This window comes from Amblyomma americanum, chromosome 6 (genome assembly GCF_052857255.1).
Source record: "Amblyomma americanum isolate KBUSLIRL-KWMA chromosome 6, ASM5285725v1, whole genome shotgun sequence".
Classification (NCBI taxonomy): Eukaryota; Metazoa; Arthropoda; class Arachnida; order Ixodida; family Ixodidae; genus Amblyomma; species Amblyomma americanum.
In genome coordinates, this window is record NC_135502.1 from 66,007,634 (window position 1) to 66,023,385 (window position 15,752).

General features: G+C 47.3%; 1 protein-coding gene across 2 annotated transcripts in view; it reads left to right on the plus strand.

Annotated features, from left to right (window-relative positions):
- LOC144093618 (uncharacterized) overlaps positions 1 to 14,660 on the plus strand; it is a 139,889-nt gene extending 125,229 nt beyond the window's left edge. Inside the window, exons 3-4 of one of the 2 annotated variants that reach the window (XM_077627190.1) lie at positions 4,141 to 4,474; positions 9,760 to 14,660. In XM_077627190.1, the coding sequence (XP_077483316.1) occupies positions 4,141 to 4,474; positions 9,760 to 9,857 (432 nt within the window). In that variant the 3' untranslated portion in view covers positions 9,858 to 14,660. Of the gene's footprint in view, positions 1 to 4,140; positions 4,479 to 9,759 lie in introns of both variants that reach the window. The other variant, XM_077627191.1, reaches the window with a different exon arrangement.
- The last annotated feature ends 1,092 nt before the right edge of the window (positions 14,661 to 15,752 follow it).

The window sequence follows — 15,752 nt, forward strand, 5'->3', positions numbered from 1 at the left end:
TGCAACATGCTTCTATTCATTTCCTTTCTGTTCTTTTTAAATTGTCGGATACCAGTTCATCGAAACCAAAGAAGCTGCAACACTAGTGTTACCACGAAGCACCGTTAACGTGTCAAGTTTTCTGCTTATTCGTTTTTATTTGACAATGCTCCACAGCTTAACGAGTAATGTGAGACATTCAGGAGTGTGAAAAAAAGCCACCAGCAGAGCGTAGCATTAGTGCATGAAATGAAGTACCAGATACAACAGAAGAATGTAGTTTGCATGGCAGAAGTACAAAAAACTAAATTGGGCCAAAAGGCCCAAACATAACGCTGTACTGTGCACATCCGGAAAGCACTCCACGAACTTTTGGCTAAACACCCACCTTCTTCCACTAAAAAGGGGGGCATGAATGAATACATTTTGACGGCACTCTGTTCTCGAGGGAAGGAACCGTTTTCAAAGGTTCTTAGAAAAAATATTGAAATCATGCTGAAAAAATACACAAAATGAAAGATAACACGTCGAGCTGAAGTATCAACTCGCATAAAGATTGTTCTGGATAAATTATAAATGAAGTGAAAATTTTTGCGTAGAACTCAAAAACACTCTGAAACTCTTCTACTCTGAACTATACATTCTCAAAGAAAAACAGCAGTGTATAAAATCGGCATTCGCGTCACTTCAGTGAGCAGTAGGCCCCGTATCCCCAATTTCAGGCTGTCGCCGATGTTATCATGATCCTTTTAGTAGCTCCATTTTTCACATACACTACATTTCCTTAATTTGCCACGTTTATATGAACTCGACAGAAGTTGAACTGGTTTCGTTTATGAGCGTTTAACGTCCCAAAGCGGCTCAGGCTATGAGGGACGCGGTAGGGAAGGTGAAGGCCTCCGGAAATATCGACCACCCGGGGTTTTTTAACATGCACTGACATCGCACAGTACAAGGGCCTCTGGAATTTCGCCTCCATCGAAATTCGACCTCCGCGGCCGGGATCGAACTCTTGTCTTTCGGGTCAGCAGCCGAGCGCCATAACCACTGAGCCACCGCGGCGGCGCAAAAGTTGAACTGAGTCCCCTCTTTGAGGAAAAGTGAAAAAAAAAATGCGGAAGAGCGTAGAGGACAAGTGACGGCATTCGTTCTCACAAGCCACTCTTTCCGTCGAATAATCAACTCGACCCTGTCTCTGACGAGTTCATGCAAACGTAGCAATCGTTCCATCATTTGAACATCAATCAAACTAATATACTTTCTTTGCTTAAGTACAAATTAAACTTTGTCCTTCTTAATATGTGATTTTCATTACAAAAGCGTTATTTATCCTATGCATCAAGGTATATTACAGCGCGTAACTGTATATTATTCTTTATTCTTTTTCTAGTATTCAAATCTGGTTGTTTTGCACTTTATACTTTGCACTATTCTATTTAGTGTCTCTTCGCAATATAATTCGTGCAAATTGATCCTCTTTGTACCTTTTGTTCTCTGACTAGTTGTGTATTGAAATTTACCCTCATGGGAGGTTCCACCCACGGTCTTGTACCTTGGGACCTCTCGCTGTATATTCTCGTAACTTCTTTTGGAATAATAATAATAATAATAATAGTTTGTTTTTGGGGAAAGGAAATGGCGCAGTATCTGTCCTATATATCGTTGGACACGTGAACCGCGCCGTAAGGGAAGGGATAAAGGAGGGAGTGAAAGAAGAAAGGAAGAAAAAGGTGCCGTAGTGGAATTCCGGAGCCTTCCACTTTTGGAATCACAAACAAACTTTCAACTTCATCACCTTGGCACCTGCGTTAAGGAACGAGAACCTGGCTGCACAGTAAGCCGCTATGAGGTGGCTGATGAAGTTCGCGTGGTTGCCCGTCTTCAGTCACGCGCGCGAAAGCGCAACCTCACGATGACTCAGCACAAGACGCAGGACCAATCTTTCAAAACACGGGATGCGCACGCGCTGGAGCGCCTTACAAAACCGCTCGTCTCGCAAATCGTGAAATACGGACTCGCGACGGACCCAAGCAGTGGGCGGAAGGTCAAAATATTCTCGGCCACGTGCCGCCCAACTTGTTTTCGACGCCGGCAGTGGCGAAATGGAAGCGAGTAAATATCAAAGCAGAACTCGGAAAACGTAATAACGGATATTTTACAAGAAAAGAAAAAAAAAGATATCGAGCGAGTATCTGACAGTGAACCCTGCAAGACCTGCACATTGCAATCGGCTATTGTGTGCGTCGCGGGCGGCTCTTTAGGGGCGCGAAAGTGTTGAAGCGAGCGATTTTCTCGTTGGGCTCTGCGGGAGCAATATTTTCGGCCCCAAGGGCTCACTGGCCTCTACACGTGCTAGACTTTTTTTGCTGGGCTTAGCACGCTGTGAAACTTTTTTTGCGAATACAGGCGAACTAAAGCACGGCGTAAGATTCGGAATCGTTCAGGCATAAAAATGTTTTTTTTTATTCCTGTGTGTCCAAGCATGAGGCGAATGAAAAAAACGCGAAAAATGGAGGAATTTAGGCTGAGCGTTGTGCCACAACCCTCTGCGTACGCGCTGGTAGGTTGTTGGAGGTCATCAATGTGATATGAGCCACGGCATAACCGCATGTGTGCAGTGGCGATCGGAACAGAGGCAATCACTATGCTATCAAGCAAGAAAGGCTCTTTTTAAGATACGAACTCGACAAAATAAAAGACTCCAAGGCAGGAACCAAGCGCTGTTTTTTTTAGCGGCATTTGGCTTATTTCAAAGTACCATTTTGTTTTCGCACTTAACGTCCGGGTACAAACTTTTGACGGGAAAGTACGTACATACGTGGAGCAGCGCGCGGTCATCATCATTTTGTCTTCCAGCGTCCGCGGTGAATTCGAGTAATGCGCTTACGATTGCAGAATGCCTTTCAACGAAACTCATTAAGAACAGCTGTGTTCGAAAGAGCCAAATACGACAGGAATTCTAAATTAGCATCGCTACCATTACACAACGCTTTACGTGTTTGAGTTAGCGCTCATGAAAACTTACACACCACCCACGCCACATCTTGCTTGTTTTAGTCGCAAGCAGAGAAACAGCACCGTAGTATGTGCATAACGTTGGCGGCATTTCCCGTTCGAAATGTCCCTAATTCGCTTGGTGGTGAACAGTACTTCGCGGCTCAAAATACAAGAAAAGCAATTAGCGCAAGATGTCTCAACAATACAAACAAGACGTGTCAATGAAAAGCGCGCCACTTCGGGAAACGCTATAACCAAATGGAGTCTTGGAAAGCACGCGCGACAAGGAAAGAGGGCGCACTGCTGCCTCGTTAAAATATGCCACTGCGGTTAGCGTGAGCCACGTTCGCATACCTAGCCGTAGGAAGGAGTGTACGAGGTGAGAGAAGTGAGGACGTGGGTGGGAGAAATGGCGTGAAAAAAGTTTTCAGGGTGTGTGCTGTTAAACGCTTGTTATTCGGAGATCGTCTCGTACGCTTGAAATGACGTTATAATCTCGTGACCATGATTGGCAATTTGATACGTCGGGAACATGAATATTGTGTAACATGGTTCATTGTTATCGGTTATGTGTAATGTGACTGATAATTAATAAGTTGCGTCACCCACGTGACTAATTAATTGGCATGACCCACTAAACCCCAGGTACGTGACAACCACAACACCATTACACTTACAGGATCATCATGATCTCTCGCGTATCCTGACCACCTGCACAGCTGAAGCTTAAACTAGTGCCATCATGCGAACGTTCCTGCCGTTTTTTGTTTTTGTTTTTTGTTTGTTTGTTTTTCACAGTGAAACCTGTTAAAGGCATTACTCAGTTCTGCGACGTCAGCGCTCCATGGCGTTGGTGTAACACCGCGCCGCGCTAATTGGTTATCATGCGGTGACGTCACTCACGAAGTCGCTGCGACGCGCCAAGCTTAGTGGTCCGGACACAGTGACTCCGCGAGTGACAGCACAGTGACGACACTCGTAACAAACCGCTGAAGACTAGTGTTAGTTAATGAAGAATATTATATTAACCAGTGCAATAAACAACGTGTCGCAGTGATAACCGTCCTGTGAATGCTCATTCTTTTTGCTGCTCAGCTGCCCTTATCGCATTGATCTGCTAGCATTTCGTTGTAGCCGAGCTCATCCCCCCGTCCCTCCCCGCAGAGTTCCGAGGCTGGTGGCGGCGGCGACGGACAGCCTTCGGAGCTGGGCGACGTGCTTCTGGAGGAGCAGCTGGCGTGGGGCGAGGGAGCCGACGGCGGTCCGGACGAAGAAGGCCGCGTGCTGGACGCTGCCAAACGCGCCTTCCACGCCATGCGGGGCAAGAGGGAGGGCGACGACGTCTGGGACGAGGACAAGCGCGCGTTCCACGCCATGCGCGGCAAGCGGCTGCTGGCGCCCGCTAGCGTCGACTCCTTCATCGCCCAGCTGCGCCGAGCCGTGCTCCAGGGCAAGCGAGGATCGGGGTTCTTCGGCATGCGCGGAAAGAGGGAGAGGCGTGAGTGAGGGCCCATCCTGTTCTCTTCCTTTTTTTTTTTTTCCGCCTGCATAGTCGAAGTCCTTACGCGGAACCTCTTTGGCCTGGACAACAATAAAAGAAACTTTTTCGTGCCCTGAAACCAGGGGTGAATTCTCAGGGGGGGGGGGGGGGGGGGGGGGGGGGGGGGGGGAGGCAGCCTTTGCATTACCAGCATAGATAGATTAATAAAGAGGAGGAGGAAAAAGCAGGGATGTTAACCAGAAAGGGGTTCCGGTTGGCTACCCTGCACTAGGAAAGAGGAATTAGGGCACTAAAAGGAGGAAATCCGCACTGCAATATCTGAACTAGAGTACCCTATTACGTTATATCCAGCTCTCTAGCGAGCCGGTTGGATCGTGGGCTGCCCGATAAAAAAAGAAAGGGCGGCGGATTTTGACTCTTTGCTACAGCAATGTGAAACTTTTGATGAGAGCTTAAAAGTTGGCGCTGAAAGATTTAAAAGAGAACTAAGAGTGCATACAATGTGTATTATACCTAGTTAAAGAAATTCCTACAGCGCTGTCGTATTGTTGGAAGTGCATTTTCAAAGTGCCAAGATTTTTTTTGTGAATTTGTAGCCCCTCTTAGCGCAACCACAGCGGAATAAGTGATTGGTATTTGGTTTGGTTGTTCGTTCACCACTTTCCGTCCTACTATAACTCTCAAATTCCGGAAGCAAATTTGTCAATATCGTTGAAAATGTCCCCTACGAGGCCTCAGCAATATGCATATTTCGGCCATACACGTGAATAGGGTGATTTCATTGCCTTTTGTGTTTACTCTTTTTTGTAGCATAAAGGAGGAATACTTGCGTGTTCTCTGATCGCTTAGGGACCTTCCTGTAGCTAATAATAACCGCGTATCCTTCATTCCTGTGTGACCCTTCATAATTTTTTCTTTCAAAAGCTTCTTCACGCATTTAGGCACTCTCATTATAGCAGCCGGTCGTCCTGCCAACCACACATGTATAGCTTATATTGGTTATCTTTACAAGCACCACCGCAGTCAGAAAGAATAAATTAAGAGTAATCTAGTGACCTGAATGCTTCAATAATTTCGTTTAGTATCTCTCGAAAGCCTTAATTTTGGTCTTCCTTTTATGGTCGTGTTTTAATGCGTCCGCATTATCAGGCTCTGTGGAAGCCTAAATGGCGACTGCCGTCACGTGATCACTTCGGATATCCCGAACCTAAGTATGCCACCTTGGATGTAACAAACTTTCCCGTGTTGACCTTTGATATAACAAACCTAAGCGTACCAATTCGCATATAACGAACTTTAGTCTGTCAACCTCAGATATAATGAACCTATATTTACCACGCCACCACAAGAAAAAGAAGAATCGGTGTGTGTGATCCAAATAAGCGATACACGGTGCTCTAAAAATACAAATAAAGGCATATGACCAGCGCATGCTAACGCATTGAACCGATCCGCTGAGATTCTCCTAAAAGATCGTGATTATTACTATGCGTTGGAAGTGGCTCTAGACCAGAACGCCATCCCTTCGCCTCTTAAGTCTTTTCCTGATTTATGACATTATAATGAAACCATTGCTTCTTTTTTGGTGACGGTTATGGAAGCGGACGCTGTTGGTCTTCAGTCCGGTCGGTCAGCCGCTGCCGCCCAGATGAAACGTCTTGGCCTTCCGAATGACGCAAGCAGCCAGGCCACCGTGGTGTACTCGGCCACCAGTGATGACTCTTCGGCTGACGACGGCTTCGTCAGAGTCCTAAGCAGGAAGGCCAAATGGAGACTGCGCAAAGGTGAGGACTCGTCGTCGTCGAGTACCTCCACGGTCACTACGGAGCGAGGATCATCGGCACATACTGTCCTATTTGTGCCAGAGACTCCCACCGACAATCTCAACCGCATCAACAGGCAAGCCACGTCCGCGTTCCTGGAGGCCCGCGTCCCGGGAGCAATTAAAGATGTGAGGATGAATCGTTTTAGGAATGTCGTCGCCACTGATCTCATGGACCAGAACGCGCTTGAGAGTTTGAGCAACATCAGAACGCTCGGCGGCATCAGCGTTCGTTCCCATGTCCTTCTAGGCAGTGGCACTGCGGCAGAAGTCATTTACGACGTTGACGTAGCCATCCGTGACTCTGATCTGCCCATTTTGATTCAACCAGCTAGCGACGATCTAGCCGTACTGCAAGCTCAGCGTCTTGGAAAGACAAAGTGCATCAAGTTGACCTTCCAAGGGGACTGCATTCCAACGTACGTGAAGGTTGGGCACTTTCGGCATGCAGTTAGGCCTTTCGTCCCGAAGGCTCTCCAGTGCCGGAAATGCATGAAGATAGGACACGTGAGTAGCACGTGCAATTTCCCCATCGTGTGCCCACGGTGTGCTTAGCCACACAGCGGCGATTCTTGCCGGGCAACAGTCCTTACGTGTGCCAATTGCCGCGGCCCTCATGACGCTGCCTCAAAAGATTTTCCTCGCCTGAAAAGGGAAAGGGCGATCCTCAAACAAATGACAAGAGACAATTCCACACAGAGAGAAGCTGCCGCTAAGGTGCGACAACGTAGTCGCTCTCGTCACAGACCTTCTAAAAGTGTAGCGAGCATTGGAAAGGATCGTCCAAGAATTTCCGCAACTTGTCCTCCCCATCCGCATACTAACTAAGGGATTGGGAGCAATATGACTGGCGAGGCACAGACGGTTGTCGCAGACGGGCCTTGTCCATCCCTGCCTGAGCTACACAGGCCCGCAGTGACGAAGCAGGTGTTGCGTACTCGGAGTCCCGAGCCCATTGCTAATCAAGCACAAGTCACAACTGCGGTCCAATACCGGGACCGGCAAGTGACTTGGCCATCGCTTCCGAAGCACTGCACAGCCTCAATGATAGAACAGTCACCGCGCACCCAGTGTGTTGAGCCTACTGCTGGTCGGGTAGTAGGTCAGAAACCGGACCAGGTCGCAGACGAGCAAGTGATTGCAATGCTTAAGCCAATCGTGAATGCCATGCGTGTGCTGCTTTCCAGCTTGCACATGCCAGCTGCACAGAATGCACTGCAGCTGCTGGATTTGTTGAATCCAGTGCTTGCAGCTGTCCAATAGCTGGCACAATGCATCCTCCAGCCTCATCCTTCCGAGAAGTCCGATGCTTACGTTGCCATAAACATTATCAGCCTCAACGGCAAGCAGCCTTTCTTGACACTGAAACGTCTGCGCTGCCTTGTGATGGAGGGCCCTCTATCTGTTCCACTCAGGTCGCAGCAGTCGGCAGCCCCCAAGGTGTGCAGGCTACAGCTGAGGCGGCCTGTGACTTACCGTGCTTGTGTCATTGCCTGTCGTGCTTGCTACGAACCGCATTTCTCTATTACTTCTTATTCTTTTACGCCCCCTCATTCCTCTCCCCCAGCGCATGGTAGTCAACCGGAACATTTTACTGGTTAACCTCCCAGCCTTTCCTATACCACTTCTATCTCTCTCTCTCTCTCTACTATGCGTAAAAATCTACTTAGGGGAAAAAATAAATTCTCTATCTTGAAACTAACAGGACACCAAGTGTCGGCACCATGCTTCAGCTCGTTCTGCATCTTAAATTTCGAGTTTTTTAACTTACTTTTTTTTTACTTTTATCTGACGAGTGAGTGGTAGTGAGAGCGATCAATACTGTTTTCTCCTTGTTTAGCGCGCCGAGGGAGTAGCCTTCATTGAGCAATCTTTCCTGCCATGTATTGCTGCGAGCTTTGCTTCTTTGAGTGGGCTGACATCCCCGCGGTTTACCAAGAAAAACGCCTCCTTCCCTAACCGTGGCTACGCGTTGCTATAAGTCATCCCGTTGTTCCGCAGACGGCGTGTTCATTTCCCCTTTGTCCCGAAAATGCACCGCTCATATTTGCCGAATGCCTCGCCGTTTGCACACGACATCGAGCAATCTTTGTCCCGCTAACCACCGCGACGTTGACTTCGGGGCTTAGCGGTGCTTCCGTACAAAGCCCTGCCGCCGATCGATTTTCCCGCTCAGTCAGCTGTAAGCGACGCTTTTGCTAACGGGAAATCTGCCCCATTGTTCCCTCCATACAAATATAAGGTCGCACTTTGTGCTTACAGCGAGCGTAGGAATTTTAGGTCCTTGCCCTCACAGCATTTCGTCTAGAGACACACTTGCGTACAAGTTAATTGAGAGGAGGTCACTGCGTACAGGGAGCATGACTAGAGAGCGGCATACTTGGATCGCGTGTGCAAGCATGCTCTAGTCCGTAGGTAGCAGTTAAGTGATTGTCCGCTGAAGGGCTTCCAAGGACAGTGGTTGGTGGTCAGGCCGCGGTCTGGCGCGGACAGTTGCGTGGCCTTTTCTTCTTTCTTGTCATGAACCTAATGCGTCCTCTTTAACCGCAAATACGAGAACTATCTTTTTTTTTTCTCCTCCTAAACATTCCTCTTAACGATCGATTTCGTTAGTTGCAGTTTAATCGCTGGTACCATTGTCGTGTTTTTTTTTCCTTTTTCTATAAAATGAGTCGTGTTCAGACACCGGGAAAGCAAACAAATCTGCGCTGGTTTGAAGCTGTCACCAGCAAATGAGCTGGTCGCAAGGTTTTACCTTTTTCGCACTTTCAGTCCTTGCTCTTCCGCAGTCACCTTTAAAATTAAATATTTAATGTTATGAATTAGAGGAACGATATGCAGTTCTGTTTTTGTCTAATGCAATATCTGCGCCCAGGAATAAGATGTAACAAATATCTTCTCAAGGTACCTCAACTTGATTTTCTGTTTTAACGTCAACTTACTCGTTTTAATAAAGCTCGAGACCGTCAGAATATAACTACAAAATCTAGTAATAACAAATCATGCGCGATTCGTCCTTTCTTATGCATACACTATGCCTGCCCTTAGCGGCCCTGAATGCCCGTCTGGATACCACTCATTACAATTTGTCTCAATATGTCAATATGTAAAAGACGAATGCCTTTACATTAAGAACGAAAACCAGATTTCTAAACTTCATTGGTCAGAACTCCTGAGAGTCGGGTTCATGTCGTGGCTCTATATGGTGGCCACTACCTGCAGCGCAAAAGGCACGTGGAGCGAAAATATTGTGAATATCGATGCTACAACACAAACCACTGTTAAATGCACTACAGTGCCTCGGTTCTAATGAACAAAAAGCAAAAGTGTTCCTTAATCCGTGCTCATCTTATCACCATTTACGGTAACAGCGATGGGAAGGGACACAGTTTATCCCTAAAATGGTTCTTCTCGAACTGTTTCCCACTCATTGCCTGTTGGTCGGTTCTCGCTCTCGCAGGTGACGGCCGCAACAGTTCGAAGCCAAGGCCAAAGTTCGTGGGCTTACGAGGTAGGAGGTCGAGCCCTGGCGAGCCCCCCGTCGAAGCATTCTTCTAGGAGACCTCCCCCTTCTCCGCCTCCTCCTCCTCCTCGACCTCCGCCCCGCGGCGCATCTCCAAACGTCCCGTCTGTCGCTTTCGCAATCAAGCACTCCGCCTGGATCGCAGGACAGAGCACTCCCGCGCCAAAGCCCTCTTCCCTCTGCGAGAGAAGCGCCGACGACAGCAGAGATCCCGAGCCGCGGTTATGAATCAAAGAACGCGCAGTGCGACTGACGTGCGACCTTGCTGGGACATTGTTCGGACGTTGACCAACCCCGTGCAGTCAGCACCACGATGTCTACTCGACGCACTGATCCAATGTCTCTGTATGGGTCAGGCAATGGCGTGGCTTGCCTGAATGTACACTCTGTGGAGGCTTCTCATTGATTTGATCACTTAATTTATAAATGCTTCATTCACCATTCTGCTGCTTCCCTGTTAAAGCCTGTCTTGGTGCGAAACACCTTAATCAAGGCTTGCCTTTATATAGGAAGCAAGGTAGCCTGCTATTTATTGCTTTGTAGAATAAGTGTTGCATTCCTCCGATTAAGCAATGTCGCGCAAGCGGCCGTCGTGCCGGTAAGTCAACGACCTATGGCAAATCAAAGCGGGCATGAACAACCGGAACAGAAGCATGCGTTGAATGGTCACGCTAGCGTTAGCGCTGGTTTTTGCGTTCATTTTTTTAGGGGGATAGGTGTACCATTTTGGAATTGAAGTAGACTTGTTTGTCGCGTAAGTCTATATGCGCACTCTGTGAAGGCTATGTGGGTTGGTATGTGCGTTCATTCTAACGGGTTTCGATGTACCGAAATAAATTTGAAAAAGTGCAGCACCGGAAAACACGTAGTTATATACGGCTCTGAACTCACTTCTCCTTGGCCAAACCTCCCGAGATATTTTTTTACCCGGTGCTATCACAGCGAACCAAAAAAAAAAAAGGACACCTGCCCGCCGCAAAGCAAGACCAGCAACAGCAACAGTTCTGTAACCCAGATTGAAGTTCCAATCACGGGGTCACTGTTTATGTCTCACATGACAATGTTTCTTGTCAGCGCTATATGTATATGTTTTCCTCGTGAATCAATGACTGAAATGACACTCGCGATACTTGGCTTCATATGTGAGCAGATCAGAGCAAGTACTCCAATGTGTGGGTTCTATGAAGTTGAACCACACTGAACAGCCTTGATGGAAACATAATATGTAACGTGCACTCTGATTGGCTTGGACGGGTGGAGGCAGACAAAATAACTGGCGACATAAAGACTAAACTCAAGGGAAATGTGATTGCTGCTTCTGCGCTGGTCTGTTCCTCCTTGAACAGTTTTGAACTGTTTTGTTGGCCGCCTGTTCATACACGAACGGACGGAAGCAGCCAGGTCGTCTTATTTGTGCGCACATTTACATTGACAGCACATGCAACGGTGGTCGGTTTGTGCGTCTGCACCTGAGGGGACAGTTCATCATGCCGCCACTAAACCGGCGTTAATGCTTCCGACCAGCCCACGGGCTAACCGCACGTGCTCATGTAAGCATGACCCGAGTAAGCATGACCCGTCAGCATACGTGCGGGACTAGCGGTGTTCCTAAATGTTCCGTTGTCGTTTACTATGACGCCTACTATGTTCTCAGCGCGTTGACATGCCGGCAAGGCGGATATGGCGCGATATTTTCAAATGCTGCATGCACGTTTGTCCGACTACGCCACGAACAGTGTACAAATTATTTCGTTCGTGACAGTTATCATTGTGACGCTGCTTACAGATTCGTTCTTAGCAATAAATCCTACGCCTAAACATACTTCTTTGGGTCAAATTTACTTGTGCCAAGAGAAAGTAAAAGTTTTGACGAGTGGTGCAGCTGAAAGAATATTTTTGGCGAGTGTATTGAAGGCGCCTACCGATCGCACAGCGGCTTCTTCATGGCTCTCTGATGTCGTACGGCGATACGTTGAAAAAGTTGACAATCGAACAGTAGCAGCTATATAGCGCTGTTCATATAAGCTTCGTGTAGCCTTTACGAGTTGATATATCGAACTGTCCAGAAAAAAAAAGGATCCTCCGTCGTTAAAAAGAAGCTCTCTTCCCATACTCGTGCCAATTCCCGTAGGCCGCTCAAGAAAGCAGCAGCGCCTACACGAGCAGGAATTGAGCCTTTCCGCCGTGTCCGCTCGTCGGGCTTGGGAAAAATCACGCGTCTTTGGGATCCCAGGAATTATAAGAACATGACAGCTTTACGCGCCTCAATGTCGCCCTCTTCTTATGCATTTCGTGCATGTCTCGAGCATCGGGATACTCAGAAAACCGGGAAATACAGACAGGAAGCTATCATGGCCGGGTACACCTTCGGCGACGAGAGCTGCCAACCGGGGAGCTCTGCCTAGAATTCTTTCCTCCTTGACTCGAAGTCAGTCTCCGAAACCCTTTGCGCCTTTCCTTCGTTTCGTCGTTAAAGAATGTCGGTCCACGTTACCAACGAGCGCTTACTTTCACAGGGAAGAATACGCTTTATCCGCCCCTATGGTTCCTTTGGACGCGGCGAACCTCGATAAGCGCATTGTTCTTGGCGTCGACGACGACTCACAGGTCGCGATCGAAGAACGTGCCGTGGTCTCGCGTCTTTGCGTCTTATCGACACCGCACGGATGGCGGCGTCCGCTTAGCCACGGAAACGACATTCAGGGTCTGGTGTTACGTGCTGGTTGTTTTGGCTGAGCTAATCGCTCCAAAGGGCGCGTCAAAAGCACCTCAGGCATGACAAATATTCCCTTTATCACAGCGACACGCTGGCACCGGTCTTCTGGCAACAGTCAGGGAGTTCGCATTTGTCGAGGAATATTAATCGATTGGAATTCGTCGCCTGGTCATAGACACGGTATAGAATGTGTGTACGAAAGCGTGTGCTTGAGCTGGGTTTATGTGCACACTCTGCGGTAAATGAACTTCAAAATCAACGTTAACACAAAAGTGGCAAACACGCTGAATCATTTCTCGTTGACGTTTTTATTTTTATCCAGAGGCACTTTTAGAACAGGCGTACACTCCATATGAAGCGTTCAGGAACGCAGGAAAAGCAGTTTTTGAAGACTTGTCTTACCTCTGTCAAAGAGCATATTCAGATCCCGTTCTAAGGATGCTATGTTAAGGCACATTAAAAACTGTACCTAGGAAAAAGCGCGTTAGGGAACAACAGTTACGGATCAGGAACGCTTATGAACATCACCAACTCGCCCGTCTAGATCTAGAGTTTAAAACTGTATTTCTCAGACATCAGTCTACTTGTGTAGTCTGTATGAGTGGCATGACTGACAGCATCACAAGAAAATTAGCTCGAGTTCAAGTTTCCTATGTTCCGCTCCCTTCGAGGCAGAAAAAGTCAAGGCAAGCTGAAATGAAGTGCAGAGTGCAGAAAAAAAAATTCAAAACAAGTAATTAACCATCCTCGCAATTTTAACCAATTTATTTAAAAGTCGCAGTGCCACAGTGATGTGAATTTTGCAATGGAGTCTACTGATCCACAGGTGTCTCGTTAAGATTTCAATTTTAAAAGTTGTTTCAAGTCATTCCAGACACGCCTGAACCTTTGTTCCGGAATGGTTGGCCGAAAACGAGAAACTACTGCATACAAACTTCGAGTGTTCACAAATGTCGTTAATGACGATTACAACTTTGGGCTGCACCCGTTCCTGGGTGTGCTCGTTGGCGCCTTGCGACATCTATCGCTGAGCAGCAAGACCAATATTGTCAAAAACGTAGCCGTTGGGCAACGAAGTAGATCTGAATTTCACCAGCTTCACAGATTAAAAAAAGCAAATTAAATGTGTGGTCAGAGGGTGGCGTTAGAATTTGGGTGCGACCTACAAAATAAGGTATGCCTACTCGACCACTGACAGATGTCTTTCTATGCCACCGCATTAGCACTGCTAATTACTAAAGGTGCAAAAAACTTCGCACCTGGTTTCCATGCCATCTTTTAAAGCTTGGCATAATATCCCTCCAAGCGTACTCGAAAAAGATCCGTCACACAAAAACAAATCTTAGGTTGAGGGGGGGGGGGGGGGGGAGGGGGGGGGCGGAGTCGCGCCATTTGAGGTTCTTTTTTGCGATTTGTACAGTTAAGTCGCAGTGGGTAGTGTACAAGAAACTTCGGATAACTCTACTAGTGATTAATTAATCACGTATGTTTCTGCAGTTATCACACGATGAATCCAAAAAATACGCTTGTCTTTACGACCGTGAACATTCGCTGATGTGTGATCATTTTGTGTCATGTAGCACTGTTATTGTGCCTGTGCACTAACGAAACAAAAATATCTTTAGTAACGTGCACCAAGTATACCCTTGAGAAAATATAAAGAAAAACGCGAGTGCTTCAATCAGGCAGCAATTCGACCACGTCCTTATCAACACAAAGCACGGGGGGCAGCCACAAGTTTTCCTGAACCTTTAGCACCCAAAGCAGCTCTGTCGTGGTGTTCGCTTGCATATTATGTGCTCATTGTCGATTTCTTCAAGCCAACAGACATATTGTTCCTGAACAGAGCTTCACAAAAAGAAGAGACATATCAGCTCGTTGTTACCGCTGCACCCTGCTGCAGTGTATACTGGTTGTAAGCAGCGTTGATGTGGCGCGTAAATTTTGAGAAATGTACAGTACCGCTACAAGCATACGAGGAGGAAATCTAGCATGTTATACCCTGTCCTACATTGCCCGCCTTTTTCACCGCATTGTGTTCTCCTTCATTTCGTTAGGCTTGCAACAATGTACTCCTCCAGTTCCAAGCTTCAAATAAAACGATCTTCTATTTTGAAGTGGCTAGAGTGTACTGTTCTCTGTGTGAGCAATTGGAGGACGCCCTTAGAACCTGTCTGGTAATGGTGCCTCCCAGAAGTGGATGACGCTCGAGTTTGAGCAATAAGTGGAAAAATAACGTGCCAATTATTTTTTGGTGATGACGGTTACTGTTGTTCACTCACAAATTTAAGAAGAAAGCAAAGGAATTTAAAACGCGTGTAAGGAAACCGACGTAATCCAAAGCCAGCCTGAAATCCCCAGAAGTGGGCACTAATCACCACTTGCCACGCGCAGATTCACTGACGGGAAGTGCTGTTTAACCCTGAGTTGCGCACGATGAACTCTTCACATAGAGTTCTCTTGGCCAGTGCCGTATAAAAGCTTAACCTACGCAGACGCTGGCCAAGAAAAAAGTAATACGAAAAAAAGTATACGTTGTTTCGTATGCAAAGTACTGTATCCGAAACAAAGTATACAGTTCAGTCTGCTTCATACGCCAGCCAAACTTTATTTGTACCCATACAATTCCACATCTCAGTGCCCATACTGTTCACACACATAGGCAGATATAGAACACTGCCTTACGCAGAGCCCCACAGGCTTGCAGTCCCCCGCCTATGCTTCACCCCGTGGCCCATCTGTCTCACCTCCCGGAACTTGACTCTGCAACGCGCCCTCGTCACCTTTGCCCAAGACAGTTAAACGCTAACATAGAGGCTATTTTAATATAGGTGTCACACCACCACCAGCTCATCTCCCCCTATCATCTTCACAGAAGAAAAGAGGTATCAGCACAGACAGGGTAATAACTGAGACCTGATCACTTGTTTGATCAGGGCTCGTTACCTCATCACGGGCGTTTGTCAAATGCACCTCTTGGAAAGCATTCAGACACAACTAGCTTACGCATCGTGATAATCACGAAGTGAACAAGGGAAGGAAAACCTCGGGGTACTTGTCACCGGTTTGACAAGAGCACTTGTCTTCGTCTCGGCAAATCGTTCATCACTGGCGGTATTTAAATAGGGTCAGCCCTCTGAGGAGGAAAGCCAGGCAAAGACAAGTCCTCTTGTCGAAATGTTTGCAAACACCCGGAGGTTATCTTCCCTTGTTA